The sequence below is a fragment of the Pristiophorus japonicus genome, chromosome 19 (genome assembly GCF_044704955.1).
Source record: "Pristiophorus japonicus isolate sPriJap1 chromosome 19, sPriJap1.hap1, whole genome shotgun sequence".
Lineage (NCBI taxonomy): Eukaryota > Metazoa > Chordata > Chondrichthyes > Pristiophoridae > Pristiophorus > Pristiophorus japonicus.
Window position 1 is genome coordinate 91,677,135 of NC_091995.1, and position 15,322 is coordinate 91,692,456.

Genomic DNA, 15,322 nt, shown 5'->3' on the forward strand with positions numbered 1-15,322 from the left:
CAACAGCAGAAAGCATCACAACCCAACCCAATCTTACCTGACACATGTGCCCTAGAAACGGGTCACACACATGCACATGTACTAGCAACTGGTGCCTGGACAGAAATCATAACACAAATCCTGGCTGATTTCCCCCTTCCCCCAAACTCATCCAAGTATTGCAGTCTACCCCTTGTACCGGTGGCATCGGGGATGGAAAACTTTACAGAGGCTTGTGCTTTAACACTGCAAGGTACAGCGCAAGCTGGCGCAGGAGGGCGACGGCAGCGAAGAGGGACGGCATCAAGGTCCCGGTCGGTGATTGAAGCATGGGGGTACAGCAGGAGCGGCGAGAGATTGTAGAGCGATGTGATCGGGGCCCAGGGGAGGCGTGAGTTCGGGGCCAGAAGAGCCAAGGGCCCAGGGGCAGCCCACACTGTGCGATGTGTGCGCGCACTAGGTCCGTGCAGCAGAGGCGGGCTCCAGTCGTCTTGGTTAACCCTTGCCACTGGACCAAGACCTAGCTCTGTCAAGCCCGTGTGGTGGCTGGTGTGCAACAGTCACCACACGTTAAAAACATCCAAGCACAGGCATCTTCCACCCTTCAACATGTAGTTCGGGATCCGGAATATTAGGTCCTTCATTGAAACACCTGTGAACTCATTCTTTTTTTTGGCGTGGAAGCAAGTCATCCTCGTTTCGAGGGACTGCCTATGATGATGAGAGTTTACTGCACAGAAGCAGGCCGTTCGGCCTAACCAGTAGTTATGCTGCCCCGGAGCCTCGTCCCACCCTATCAGCAATAACCCATTCAGTTCTCCCTCGTCTCCTTACCTAGCTTCACCTTAAATGCATCGATACATTCTGAAAAGGGAGGGAGAACAGCCAGTTGTCGTGGTGCACATTGGTACCAACGACATAGGTAAAAAAAAAAAGGGATGAGGTCCTACGAAACGAATTTAAGGAGCTCGGAGCTAAATTAAAAAGTAGGACCTCAAAAGTATTAATCTCGGGATTGCTACCAGTGCCATGTGCTAGTCAGAGTAGGAATTGCAGGATAGCGCAGATAAATACGTGGCTTGAGCAGTGGTGCAGCAGGGAGGGATTCAAATTCCTGGGGCATTGGAACCGGTTCTGGGGGAGGTGGGACCAGTACAAACCGGACGGTCTGCACCTGGGCAGGACCGGAACCAATGTCCTAGAGGGAGTGTTTGCTAGTGCTGTTGGGGAGGAGTTAAACTAATATGGCAGGGGGATGGGAACCAATGCAGGGAGACAGAGGGAGACAAAAAGGAGGCAAAAGCAAAAGACAGAAAGGAGATGAGGAAAAGTGGAGGGCAGAGAAACCCAAGGCAAAGAACAAAAAGGGCCACTGTACAGCAAAATTCTAAAAGGACAAAGGGTGTTAAAAAAACAAGCCTGAAGGCTTTGTGTCTTAATGCAAGGGGTATCCGCAATAAGGTGGATGAATTAACTGTGCAAATAGATGTTAACAAATATGATGTGATTGGGATTACGGAAGCGTGGCTCCAGGATGATCAGGGCTGGGAACTCAACATCCAGGGGTATTCAACATTCAGGAAGGATAGAATAAAAGGAAAAGGAGGTGGGGTAGCATTGCTGGTTAAAGAGGAGATTAATGCAATAGTTAGGAAAGACATTAGCTTGGATGATGTGGAATCTATATGGGTAGAGCTGCAGAACACCAAAGGGCAAAAAAAGTTAGTGGGAGTTGTGTACAGACCTCCAAACAGTAGTAGTGATGTTGGGGAGGGCATCAAACAGGAAATTAGGGGTGCATGCAATAAAGGTGCAGCAGTTATAATGGGTGACTTTAATATGCATATACATTGGGCTAGCCAAACTGGAAGCAATACGGTGGAGGAGGATTTCCTGGAGTGCATAAGGGATGGTTTTCTAGACCAATATGTCAAGGAACCAACTAGGGGGGAGGCCATCTTAGACTGGGTGTTGTGTAATGAGAGAGGCTTAATTAGCAATCTCATTGTGCGAGGCCCCTTGGGGAAGAGTGACCATAATATGGTGGAATTCTGCATTAGGATGAAGAATGAAACAGTTAATTCAGAGCCATGGTCCAGAACTTAAAGAAGGGTAACTTTGAAGGTATGAGGCGTGAATTGGCTAGGATAGATTGGCGAATGATACTTAAGGGGTTGACTGTGGATGGGCAATGGCAGACATTTAGAGACCGCATGGATGAATTACAACAATTGTACATTCCTGTATGGCGTAAAAATAAAAAAGGGAAGGTGGCTCAACCGTGGCTATCAAGGGAAATCAGGGATAGTATTAAAGCCAAGGAAGTGGCATACAAATTGGCCAGAAATAGCAGCGAACCCGGGGACTGGGAGAAATTTAGAACTCAGCAGAGGAGGACAAAGGGTTTGATTAGGGCAGGGAAAATGGAGTACGAGAAGAAGCTTGCAGGGAACATTAAGGCGGATTGCAAAAGTTTCTATAGGTATGTAAAGAGAAAAAGGTTAATAAAGACAAATGTAGGTCCCCTGCAGTCAGAATCAGGGGAAGTCATAACGGGGAACAAAGAAATGGCAGACCAATTGAACAAGTACTTTGGTTCGGTATTCACTAAGGAGGACACCAACAACCTTTCGGATATAAAAGGGGTCAGAGGGTCTAGTAAGGAGGAGGAACTGAGGGAAATCTTTATTAGTCGGGAAATTGTGTTGGGGAAATTGATGGGATTGAAGGCCGATAAATCCCCAGGGCCTGATGGACTGCATCCCAGAGTACTTAAGGAAGTGGCCTTGGAAATAGTGGATGCTTTGACAGTCATTTTCCAACATTCCATTGACTCTGGATCAGTCCCTATCGAGTGGAGGGTAGCCAATGTAACCCCACTTTTTAAAAAAGGAGGGAGAGAGAAAACAGGGAATTATAGACCGGTCAGTCTGACCTCAGTAGTGGGTAAAATGATGGAATCAATTATTAAGGATGTCATAGCAGTGCATTTGGAAAATGGTGACATGATAGGTCCAAGTCAGCATGGATTTGTGAAAGGGAAATCATGCTCGACAAACCTTCTGGAATTTTTTGAGGATGTTTCCAGTAAAGTGGACAAGGGAGAACCAGTTGATGTGGTATATTTGGACTTTCAGAAGGCTTTCGACAAGGTCCCACACAAGAGATTAATGTGCAAAGTTAAAGCACATGGGATTGGGGGTAGTGTGCTGACGTGGATTGAGAACTGGTTGTCAGACAGGAAGCAAAGAGTAGGAGTAAATGGGTACTTTTCAGAATGGCAGGCAGTGACTAGTGGGGTACCGCAAGTTTCTGTGCTGGGGCCCCAGCTGTTTACATTGTACATTAATGATTTAGACGAGGAGATTAAATGTAGTATCTCCAAATTTGCGGATGACACTAAGTTGGGTGGCAGTGTGAGCAGCGAGAAGGATGCTATGAGGCTGCAGAGTGACTTGGATAGGTTAGGTGAGTGGGCAAATGCATGGCAGATGAAGTATAATGTAGATAAATGTGAGGTTATCCACTTTGGTGGTAAAAACAGAGAGACAGACTATTATCTGAATGGTGACATCTGAATGGAAAAGAGGAGGTGCAACGAGACCTGGATGTCACAGTACATCAGTCATTGAAGGTTGGCATGCAGGTACAGCAGGCGGTTAAGAAAGCAAATGGCATGTTGGCCTTCATAGCGAGGGGATTTGAGTACAGGGGCAGGGAGGTGTTGCTACAATTGTACAGGGCCTTGGTGAGGCCACACCTGGAGTATTGTGTACAGTTTTGATCTCCTAACTTGAGGAAGGACATTCTTGCTATTGAGGGAGTGCAGCGAAGATTCACCAGACTTATTCCCGGGATGGTGGGACTGACCTATCAAGAAAGACTGGATCAACTGGGCTTGTATTCACTGGAGTTCAGAAGAATGAGAGGGGACCTCATAGAAACGTTTAAAATTCTGACGGGTTTAGACAGGTTAGATGCAGGAAGAATGTTCCCAATGTTGGGGAAGTCCAGAACCAGGGGTCGCAGTCTAAGGATAAGGGGTAAGCCATTTAGGACCGAGATGAGGAGAAACTTCTTCACCCAGAGAGTGGTGAACCTGTGGAATTCTCTACCACAGAAAGTAGTTGAGGCCAATTCACTAAATATATTCAAAAGGGAGTTAGATGAAGTCCTTACTACTCGGGGGATCAAGGGGTATGGCGAGAAAGCAGGAAGGGGGTACTGAAGTTGCATGTTCAGCCATGAACTCATTGAATGGCGGTGCAGGCTCGAAGGGCCGAATGGCCTACTCCTGCACCTATTTTCTATGTTTCTATGTTTCTATACTATTCGCCTCAACTACTCCTTGTGAGCGAGTTCCACATTCTCACCACTCTCTGCGTAAATGTTTAGCTTGAATTTCCTACTGGATTTATTAGTGTCTATCTTTGATCAGAGTGACTCCTGCCAATGAACCAAAGGGCCCAAATTTTAATAATAATGTTCACAACAGACGGAGGTCTGCATAAATGCCAACTATTATTTGCTTTTGATGATCAAAATCCATGAGTTATTTGTAATATTTTCCATCTTTAGTTACAGGTTGGGCCTATACTAATTGGAGTTTAGAAGAATGAGAGGTGATCTTATTGAAATGTAAAAGATTCTGAGGGGGCTTGACAGGGTCGATGCAGAGAGGATGTTTCCCCTCGTGGGGGAATCTCGAACTAGGGGGCATAGTTTCAAAATAAGGGGTCGCACATTTAAAATGGAAATGAGCAGAAATTTCTTCTCTCAGAGGGTTGTGAATCTTTGGAATTCTCTGTCCCAGAGAGCTGTGGAGGCTGGGTCATTGAATATATTTAAGGTGGTGATAGATTACTGAATGATAAGGGAGGGAAGGGTTATGGGGAGCGGGCAGGGAAGTGGAGTTGCGGCCAAGATCAGATCAGCCATGATCTTTATTGAATGGCGGAGCAGGCTCGAGGGGCCGAATGGCCGACTCCTGCTCCTATTTCTTGTGTTTCTTATGTTAAGATTTGTACTTCTGCGGAGACTCGGATTTGAGAATAAACACAGGCAAGAAATACAGAGACGAATATTAAAACACTCCCTTTAGGTTGCTTCAAACATCCTCATTATTTAATGGTGCCTTGTAGCAGTTTTTCCCCTTGTTGGAAATAATTTTATTATCGAGAAATACAAATAAAACGCGCATCATTTTCACATTAGCTATCCAGGCTCAACTTTATCTTGACTTTTATATGTTTCTCTGGATGTTTTTAAAAAGATCTTTCCTATCATCTAAGTAGGGTGCATGTTCAACTTCGCCGTCTTTGTAAAATATACTGGAACTGCGTACACGCAACTACTTCCTGTTCGTTGGCAGCAGTCGCCTCCATCTTATATTTATGGCCTCCAGATTTGGACTCCCCCACCCCACAAGTGGAAACATAAGAAATGGGAGCAGGAGTAGGCCATTTGGCCCCTTGAGCCCCTCATGGCTGATCTGATCTTGGCCTCAGCTCCACTTCCCTGCCCGCTCCCCATAACCCTTGACTCCCTTATCTTCTTTACATCTACCCTATTAAACTCCCTCATCATTTTAAAGACCTCTATTAGTTCACCCCCTCAGCCTTCTCATAAGAACATAAGAAACAGGAGCAGGAGTAGGCCATACAGCAACCTCGAGCCTGCTCCGCCATTCAATAAGATCATGGCTGATCTGATCATGGACTCAGCTCCACTTCCCTGCCCGCTCCCCATAACCCCTTATTGTTTAAGAAACTGTCTATTTCTGTCTTAAATTTATTCAATGTCCCAGCTTCCACAGCTCTCTGAGGCAGCGAATTCCACAGATTTACAACCCTCCGAGAAGACATTTCTCCTCATCTGTGTTTTAAATGGGCGGCCCCTTATTCTAAGATCATGCCCTCTAGTTCTAGTCTCCCCCACCAGTGAAAACATCCTCTCTGCATCCACCTTGTCAAGCCCCTCATAATCTTATACGTTTCGATAAGATCACCTCTCATTCTTCTGAATTCCAATGAGTAGAGGTCCAACCTACTCAACCTTTCCTCATAAATCAACCCACTCGTCTCTGTTCAATCTTTCCTGACAGGTATAACCTAGTTCTGGTATCATCCTTGTCAATCTTTTTTGCACTCTCTCCAGTGACTCTATTTTCTTATGATAACATGGAGACCAGAACTGTGCACGGTACTCAAGGTTCTACACAAGTTTAGAGTCCCAATTGGTAGAAAGCAGGTAACAGTTTGCAGATGACACTAAGCTGGGTGGCAGATTGAGCTGTGAGGAGGATGCTAAGAGGCTGCAGGGTGACTTGGACAGGTTAGGTGAATGGGCAAATGCATGGCAGATGCAGTATAATGTGGATAAATGTGAGGTTATCCATTTTGGTGGCAAAAACAGGTAGGCAGATTATCTGAATGGTGACAGATTAGTAAAAGGGGAGGTGCAACGAGACCTGGGTGTCATGGTACACCAATCACTGAAGGTAGGCATGCAGGTACAGCAGGCACTAAAGAAAGCTAATGGCATGCTAGCCTTCATAGCGAGAGGATTTGAGTATAGGAGCAGGGAGGTCTTACTGCAGTTGTACAGGGCCTTGATGAGGCCACACCTTGAGTATTGTGTACAGTTTTGGTCTCCTAACCTGAGGAAGGACGTGCTTGCTATTGAGAGAGTGCAGCGAAAGTTCACCAGACTAATTCCCGGGATGGCAGGACTGACATATGAAGAAAGACTGGATCGGCTAGGGTTATACTCACTGGAATTTAGAAGAATGAGAGGGGATCTCATAGAAACATATAAAATTCTGACGGGTCTGGACAGGTTAGATGCAGGAAGAATGTTCCCGATGTTGGGGAAGTCCAGAACCAGGGGTCACAGTCTAAGGATAAGGGGTAAGCCATTTAGGACCGAGATGAGGAGAAACGTTTTCACCCAGAGAGTGGTGAACCTGTGGAATTCTCTACCACAGAAAGTTGTTGAGTCCAGTCCGTTGGATATATTCAAGAGGGAGTTAGATGTGGCCCTTACAGCTCAGGAGATCAGGTATGGAGTGAAGGCAGGAGTGGGGTACTGAAGTTGCAGGATCAGCCATGATCATATTGAATGGTGGTGCAGGCTCGAAGGGCCGAATGGCCTACTCCTGCACCTATTTTCTATGTTTCTACAAGAGCACAGGCCACAAATTGTGCCTGGACCCGAATGGTCTGTATGTCTCAGTACTGCACTGGGTTGTGTTTAACACCCGTTAAGCCACGGCGGGAGGGGGAGTAGAAGGAACTACATTCTAATCATAGTGAAAAATAAGGATTGCACAGAAAAGGCAACAAAAAAAAAGAATCCTGTGCCTTCTGATGTTTCCTGACGACAACACGAAGCACAAAAGAACATGAATCACGTTTGTTTGGAGTAAAAGTGACACCTCCCATGAATGGACTCACCCCTCACTTGTTTAATTCATTCAAATGTTGCAGAAATTGACCCAGTGTGCATATACACAGTCTGCAACACTGCTGCAATTGTTTGCTCACATCCTGTTTCTCGCTCCACAGACGCTGCCTGACCCGGAGATTTCCAGCACTTTCTGTTTTTATTTCAGATTGCAGCATCCGCAGTATTTTGCTTTTTGCAATGTTTCCCCAATGGTTTTTTTGCTCTTCTGTAGCTGGGGAGCCGAGGGGCTCAGTACCAACAACAACTTGCCTTTATACGGTGCCTTTAACATAGTAAAACGTCCCAAGGCGCGTCACAGAAGCGTTATCAAAACAAAATTTGACACCGAGTCGCATAATGAGATATTGGGACATGTGACAAAAAACTTGGTCAGAGAGGTAGGTTTTAAGCAGCGTCTTGAAGGGGGAGAGGGGTGCGGAGAGGTTTAGGGAGGGAATTCTAGAGCTAAAAGCAGAGCCGCCAATGGTGGAGTGATTAAAATCAGGGATGCGCAAGAGGCCAGAATTAGAGGAGCACAGAGATCTCGGCGGGTTGTGGGGCGGGAAGAGGTTACAGACACAGAGAGGCGATGGAGGGATTTGAAACAAGGGTGAGAATTTTTTTAATATAAAATCGAAGAGTTGCCAGACCAGGAGCCAATGAAGGTCAGCGAGCACAGGGAGTGATGGGTGAGCGGGACAGTGGGAGTTAGGACACGATATGCAGAGGCAAGGAAAGCTTGGAGCAGACAGTCAGAGAGGATTGTTGCTTGAATGTCGGAATTGGAGCAGGCTGGGGAGTAGAGAGCAGGGATGGATCATCGCCAAATGTGAAGATAGGGAGGACATGGATTGTCAGCATGTCAGGTCAAGCCAGCAAAATATATTCGCATTAATTTTAATTCATCTCATTCAGGCAGACGCAGTTAGTCTAGACAAACCCCACCTGCTAGAGGTGGAAGCAATGGACTGTAGGAAAAAGCTGAAATTGCTGGAAATACACAAATCAGTCGGCATTTGTGAAGAACAGACAGAACTTAAGTTCATCTAGCGCCTTTTCTTATCCCCACAACCGATTAATTACTTTTGATGTGTAGTCACTTGTGTACAACAACTGGCATTTATATCTCGCCTTTAACGCAGTAAAATGTCCCACGGCGCCTCACCAGACAAAAACTGACACCGAACCAAAGGAGGTATTAGGACAGGTCACCAAAAGCTTAGGGAGGTTTTAAGGAGCGTCTTAAAGGAGGAGCAAGAGGTAGCGCTGTGTAGAGGTTTAAGGAGGAAATTGCAGAACTTAAGACCTAGATAGCTGAAGGAACGGTGGATAATGGTAGGGTGAAGGGAGTGGGGGTTACTCAAGAGGCCAGAGTTAGAAGAACGCAGAGTTCGTGAAGGGCTGGAGGTGGTTACGTCGATAGCGAGAGATGGAACTGAATATGAGGTGGAGAATTTTTAAATGGAGGGGTTCATGGACTCGAAGCCAATGTAGGTCAGCAAGCACAGAGGAGTTGGTGCAAGTGAGGATAGTGGCAACAGAGCTTTGGATGAGCTCATGTTTATGGCGGAGGGGGGGTGGGTAAGATGGAAGGCCAGCCAGGGAAGTACGAAAGTAGTCGAGTCTGGGGACAAGAAAAGCCTGGATGACTGTTTCAGCAGCGGGTGGGCTGTCAGGGGAGGAAACGAGTGATACTACGGAGGTGGCAGTAGGCGGTTTCGGTCATTTCTGATGTACACAAGCATACCAGTCAATTTGTGCAGAGCAGCAAATGAGATCAATACTAACTAACTTGTTTTTGATGTTACTTGAGTGACTATTAGCAGCACATTAGGAGAGCTCTCTGCTCTTCAATTAGTATTATTAGCACCTCATTCCAAAATGGCACCTTTGACATCACATCACTGAAGTGTTGGAGTGGAGATTCAACCCACAGACTGGGTAGGAGTGCAACAACTATTTTGTTGAAAACTTTAATACAAGTGCCCCCTGATTAAAGGGGGGCACTAAAACCAAGAGACTTAAACAAATTGAACTTTAGACAGTAAAGTGAAATCAAATTAAAATTTGGTTGCCGGGGGTGATGATGCACTCCAGTCCCACCGGTGCCAAGTGCTACAAACAGAGCCAAGCTGACACCCAATGAAGAGTTGCACCTAAAGGGACTGGAGCACAGAAATCTAGGCTGACACTCCCAGTGCAATGTTGAGGGAGTGCCGCACTGTTGGAGGTGTTGTCTTTCGGATGAGACGTTAAATCGAGGCCCTGTCTGCTCTCTCAGATGCACTATTTGCAGAAGAGCAGAGGAATCATCCCCGGTGTCCTGGGGCCAATATTTATCCCTCAATCAACATATCAAAAACAGATTATCTGGTCATTATCACATTGCTGTTTGTGGGAGCTTGCTGTGCGCATATTGGCTGCCGCGTTTTACACATCACAACAGTGACTATACTGCAGAAGTACTTCATTGGCTGTAAAGAGCTTTGAGACATCCGGTGATCTTGAAAGGCGCAATATAAATGTAAGTCTTTTGATTTGCAGAATATTTCCAACATCTTGTTTTTGTTTCCAAACTGAACAGCAAGTTACATGATGCACAAGAGTGGGACTGCACTCGCCTGGTTCCATTCTTATCCATCTAATCGTAGCCAGAGAATCACCTGCAATGGCTTCTCTTCCCGCCCCCGCATCATTCCCTCTGGTGTCCCTGGCCCCCTCCTATTTCTCCTCTACATGTTGCCCCTTGGCGACATCATCTGAAAACATAGCATCAGTTTCCTGATGACACCCAGCTCTACCTCACCACCACTTCTCTCGACCCCTCCTCGGTCTCTAAATTGCCAGACTGCTTGTCCGACATCCAGTTCTGGATGAGCAGAAATTTTCTCCAATTGAATATCAGGAAGACTGAAACCATTGTTTTCAATCCCCGCCACAAACTCCGTTCCCTAACCACTGACCCCAGACCCCAGCGTCAGTCTGAGGCTGAACCAGACTGTTTGCAACTTTGGTGTCATACTTGACACTGAAATGAGCTTTCAACCACATATCCACAGCATAACTAAGACCGCCTATACCCAGCTCCGTAACATCGTCTGACTCCGCCCTTTGATTCAGCTCATCCGCTGATGAAGCCCTCATCCATGCCTTTTTTTAACCTCAAAACTTGACAATTCCAATACACTCCTGGCTGGCCTCCCACATTCTATCCTACGTAAACTAAAGGTGATCCAAAACTCGGCTGCCCATGTCCTAACTCACACTAAGTCCCCCTCACCCATCACCCCTTAGCTCCCAGTTAAGCAACGCCTCAATTTCAAAATTCTCATCCTTATTTTCAAATCACACAATGGCCTCGCCCCTCCCTATCTCTGTAATCTCCTCCAGCCCCACAACCCACCCCCCCGGAGATATCTGCACTCGTCTAATTCTGCCCTCTTGTGCATCCGATTATAATCGTTCAACCATTGCTGGCCGTGCCTTCTGATGCCTCGGCTCTAAGCTCTGGAATTCCCTCCCTTAAACCTTTCTGCCTCTTTCCTCCTTCAAGCCTTCCTCTTTCACCAAGCTTTTGGTCACCTACCCTAATTTCTCCTTCTGCAGGGCGGTGTCAAATCTTTAGCCGCATAATACACTTGTGAAGCGCCTTGGGATGATAATGGCGCTATATAAATACAAGTTGTTGTTGTTGCCACCTATTGAGTCAGTGGCTGTCACTAAAGATTGCCATGCGATGACCTGTCAATTTTGGGGGCACATTTAAGTCAGATCTCTGATGACAATAATCAGCTTCACACCCCTGAAATTTCCAAACCAAACCCCAGAAAATGAGGAGTATTTTAGTCTCAAAAGTGATTTTATTCTCAAAACTAAATTAGTACTGTTGCACCAAATGTTAGTGAGTCCCCTACTCAAAAGGCAGCTCTATTCAATCGTCTGACAAAAGTGGCAGAACTTGGAACAGAAAGTTAAAAAAATATATATATTTTTTAACATGTACATCAAGTGGCTGCCAGGCGCCCCTTGGATGCGGAAACCGAGGCGCGCGCTGGGAGATGTAGTCCCAGTCACCATTGCCGGCCGTTGCCCCCAGGGGGCGGCGGAACTACATTTCCCAGAAGTCAACCCTCCAAGCTCTTTCCGATGCGCCTGCGCACGTCGGGTTTGTGCGGGGAGTGGCACGCATGCGCGCGGGCGGCCCTCCCGCGGGAGGGGGGGACGGCGCAGGCGCAGTGGCTCGGTACCCACCTGGTGGAGGGCGCTGATGCCGTCCGTGTTGGCGCAGTCGACGTCGGCGCCGCCCCTCAGCATCTCCGCCGCCTCTTGCGCGTCGCCGCTGGCGCAGGCCGCCAGGAACTCCGCCGCCGCCTCGAACCTCACCCGCCTCAGGCTCACGGCGGGCGGCAGGAGGAGGCCGCCGCCGACCCCCGCCGCGGGCCGCGCCAGCCACCGGGGCTCCCCGGGCTCCAGGTCGGTGCACGAGCCCTTCCAGCGCTTCAGCTGCTGCTGCCGCTTGTCCGTGGCGGCCACGGCGGCGGCCACCGCGGCCGCTCCGCTCCCCGCCCGCTCCGCCATCTTGCTACGGGGGAGGGGAAAGGGATGAGGGGGCGGGGCATGGCTGCTGCGCGCTGACGGCATGACGCCACCTCCTCCTGGGGGCCGTGACGTGCCGCGGGGCCGCCTGGGACACGTAGTTCCTTCCCGCCCTCAACCCCGCGATAACGCCGGGGATTGTGGGAGTTGTAGTAAGGACGCATGCGCACTGTGCCGGCCGGCACGCTGGGAGTTGTAGTTCGCCTCACTGGAGTGTTTCACCACAATGTACTTTGGTAGGCAAATGACAAAACTGCAACATAGGCCCTGGAAATACTGCTTCTCGTTTGCATGTTTGCTTCCTCCCTGCATTGTCAACCCACACCAAAAGCTGATGAACATCTTCAAGGCACCTTACCAACTCAAAAATAATGTACAACTGCAAAAACAGCCTTCCATAAAGGCTTGAAGTCAAAAAAAGACTTGCATTTATATAGCGCCTTTCACGACAAACCGGGCATCTCAAAGCGCTTTACAGCCAATGAGGCAGTTTTGAAGTGCAGTCACTGCTGTAGGAAATGCGATAGCCAATTTGCGCACAACTAAGAGATTAAGGGGCTTGGAGAGAAAGCAGGAAAGGGGTACTGAGGTGAATGATCAGCCATGATCTTATTGAATAGCGGTGCAGGCTCAAAGGACCGAATGGCCTACTTCTACACCTATTTTCTATGTTTCTATGTAACAAGCTCCCTCAAACAGCAATGTGATAATGACCAGATAATCTGTTTTTAGTGATCTTATTTGAGGGATAAACATTGGCCCCAGGGCACTGGGGATAACTCCTCTTCAAAATGGTGTTGTGAGATCTTTTACGTCCACCGGAGAGAGCAGACGGGGCCTCGGTTTAACGTCTCAACTGAAAGACGGCACCTCCGACAGTGCAGCACTCCCTCAGCACTGCACTGGGAGGACAGACGCACCAACATTAGCGACCTCGACCAGGCCAATATCCCCAGCATTGAAGCACTGACCACACTTGATCAGCTGCGCTGGGCAGGCCACATCGTTCGCATGCCAGATACGAGACAGCCAAAGCAAACGCTCCTTCACGGCAAATGAGCCAAAGATGAGCAGAGGAAACGTTACAGGGATACCCTGAAAAAAATGCAACATCCCCACTGACACCTGGGAGTCACCGGCCAAAGACCGCCCTAAGTGGAGGAAATGCATCCGGGAGGGCGCTGAGCACTTAAGAGTCTCATCGGCGAGAGCATGCAGACACCAAGCGCAGGCAGCGGAAAGAGCGTGCGGCAAACCAGTCCCACCCACCCTTTCCCTCAATGACTATCCATCCCACCTGTGACAGGGTCTATGGTTCTCGTATTGGACTGTTCAGCCACCTAAGGACTCATTTTTAAGAGTGGAAGCAAGTCTTCCTCGATTCTGAGAGACTGCCTATGATGACTGAGAGCGACAGCCTAGATTTTTGTGCTCACGTCTCTGGAGTGGGATTCGAACCCACAACCTTCTGACTCAGAGGCGATGGTGCCACCCACTGAGTCACAGTTGACACTATCATCACTGACAGTCGTCCTGGTTAACCCTTGCCACTGGATAAAGGCCTAGCTTTGCCAAGCCCGTGTGGTGACTGGTGGGCAACAGTCACCACACGTTAAAAAATCCACGCATAGGCATCTTCCACCCCCTCCATTGGAGTTCAGGACCGGAACATCGGGTCCTTCATTGAAACATCTGTGAACTCATGTGGAAGCAAGTCATCCTCGTTCGAGGGACCGCCTATGATGATGATGATGACAATTGAATCAAGTTAAATTTCTCATTGTTACATTAGATATTGTGGGTTTTAATAAGTTTTTTTTTAGCAGTCACAGACTCAGTAGGCTGAATGTTAGCCCTCCCCAAATGCATTACTTCACACTTCTCTGGATTGATTTCCATTTGCCAACCTGCAGTTGTCATGTTTTTATGCCAACATTTAAAACTGAAGTTATAAATACTATATGTAAACAGTTGCCTGTAACAATGTAGCTGCAGGCTGTGGTCAGTGGGCGGCGCTGTGGAGTGAGTATTTCCCCATTCTCTTGCCATCTTATACACAAAAAAACATGAGTCAATGCCATAATATAATACCTATATTATCTGCATAGCTGACATTCATTTCCTGTTCATCATATTTCAAGTGTACTACAGAAATCTAGGCTGACAGTGCAGTGCTGAGGGAGCGCTGCACTGTCGGAGGTGCCGTCTTTCAGATGAGACGTTAAACCGAGGCCCCGTCTGCCCTCTCGGGTGGACGTAAAAGATCCCATGGCACTATTTTGAAGAAGAGCAGGGGGAGTTCTCCCCGGTGTCCTGGGGCCAATATTTATCCCTCAATTGCGGCACTCTCTCAGCACTGCTCTGGGAGCGACAGCCTAGATCTTTGTGCTCAAATCTCTGGAGCGGGACTTGAACCCACAACCTTCTGACTCTGAGGCGACAGCTTACACTGTTTTTCATCACTGACAATCAAGTTACATTTCTCATTGTAACCTCACATTTTGTGGGTTTTAATGAATGTTTGTTGAGCAGTCAAAACCGAAATGGTTTGGACTCAGTAATTTGACATTTGCCTAAACGTATCGAGTGTTAACTTACCATCCTATTGACTGACCTCTATATGAACCCACCATTTAGAGAAGTTAGACCTTGTAGCCAAACACTATGTAGCAAAGGATAACATTTTGTGGTTTGATGCCCCTGTCTTTATATTTAAAAAACACAGACAGTTTTACTTGTGTACACTTAGTATGAGCAGTAGCACGGGAGATTTGCTAGAACATAAGCATAATGTAGAAACTAGTGCATGCATCCATCACAATTCAAGGTCACACTTTGTTGCAGCTGCATAACAATTGTAGAGAAAGAAAAGCAGTCATTTCCTACTGTGTTTTTTCCCCTCCCTGACTTTCAAAAGGGCAAGAGGCAGTGACTTACGAGCTGCCGCCAGTGGACAGAGACTTTCCACTAACTGACATGCCTATCAGGGCATGCTGCAGCAGCAGCCTTAAAGAGACAGTCCAGGTTAAAGGCAGAGTGCGTGGACGTCTCTGGTGGTGAGAATGTGGTGCTCGACACCACGTCACGACGGGAGGAGGCTCGAGTGGAGCATGAACGTCGGCGTGGGTGTTGCCGGGACTGGAGCATTTTAACAGCGAGGAAAGATTGGATAGGGCTGGGGTTGTTTTCCTTGGAACAGAGGAGGCTGAGGGGAGATTTAGTTGAGGTGTATGTTTGATTTGGATCTATTCAGATCGTGCTTTGCCCATTGCGAAATTGGAAAGGCTCATTTGGAAAGGGG

At 47.6% G+C, this 15,322-nt stretch overlaps 1 protein-coding gene across 2 annotated transcripts in view; it reads right to left on the reverse strand.

Annotated features, from left to right (window-relative positions):
* LOC139230040 (protein phosphatase 1 regulatory subunit 12C-like) overlaps positions 1–12,005 on the reverse strand; it is an 83,101-nt gene extending 71,096 nt beyond the window's left edge. For both annotated transcript variants that reach the window (XM_070861798.1, XM_070861797.1), the window contains exon 1: positions 11,677–12,005. In XM_070861798.1, coding sequence (XP_070717899.1) covers positions 11,677–12,003 — 327 coding nt within the window. In that variant the 5' untranslated portion in view covers positions 12,004–12,005. The remainder of the gene's footprint in view (positions 1–11,676) is intronic.
* Between the last annotated feature and the right edge of the window lie 3,317 nt (positions 12,006–15,322).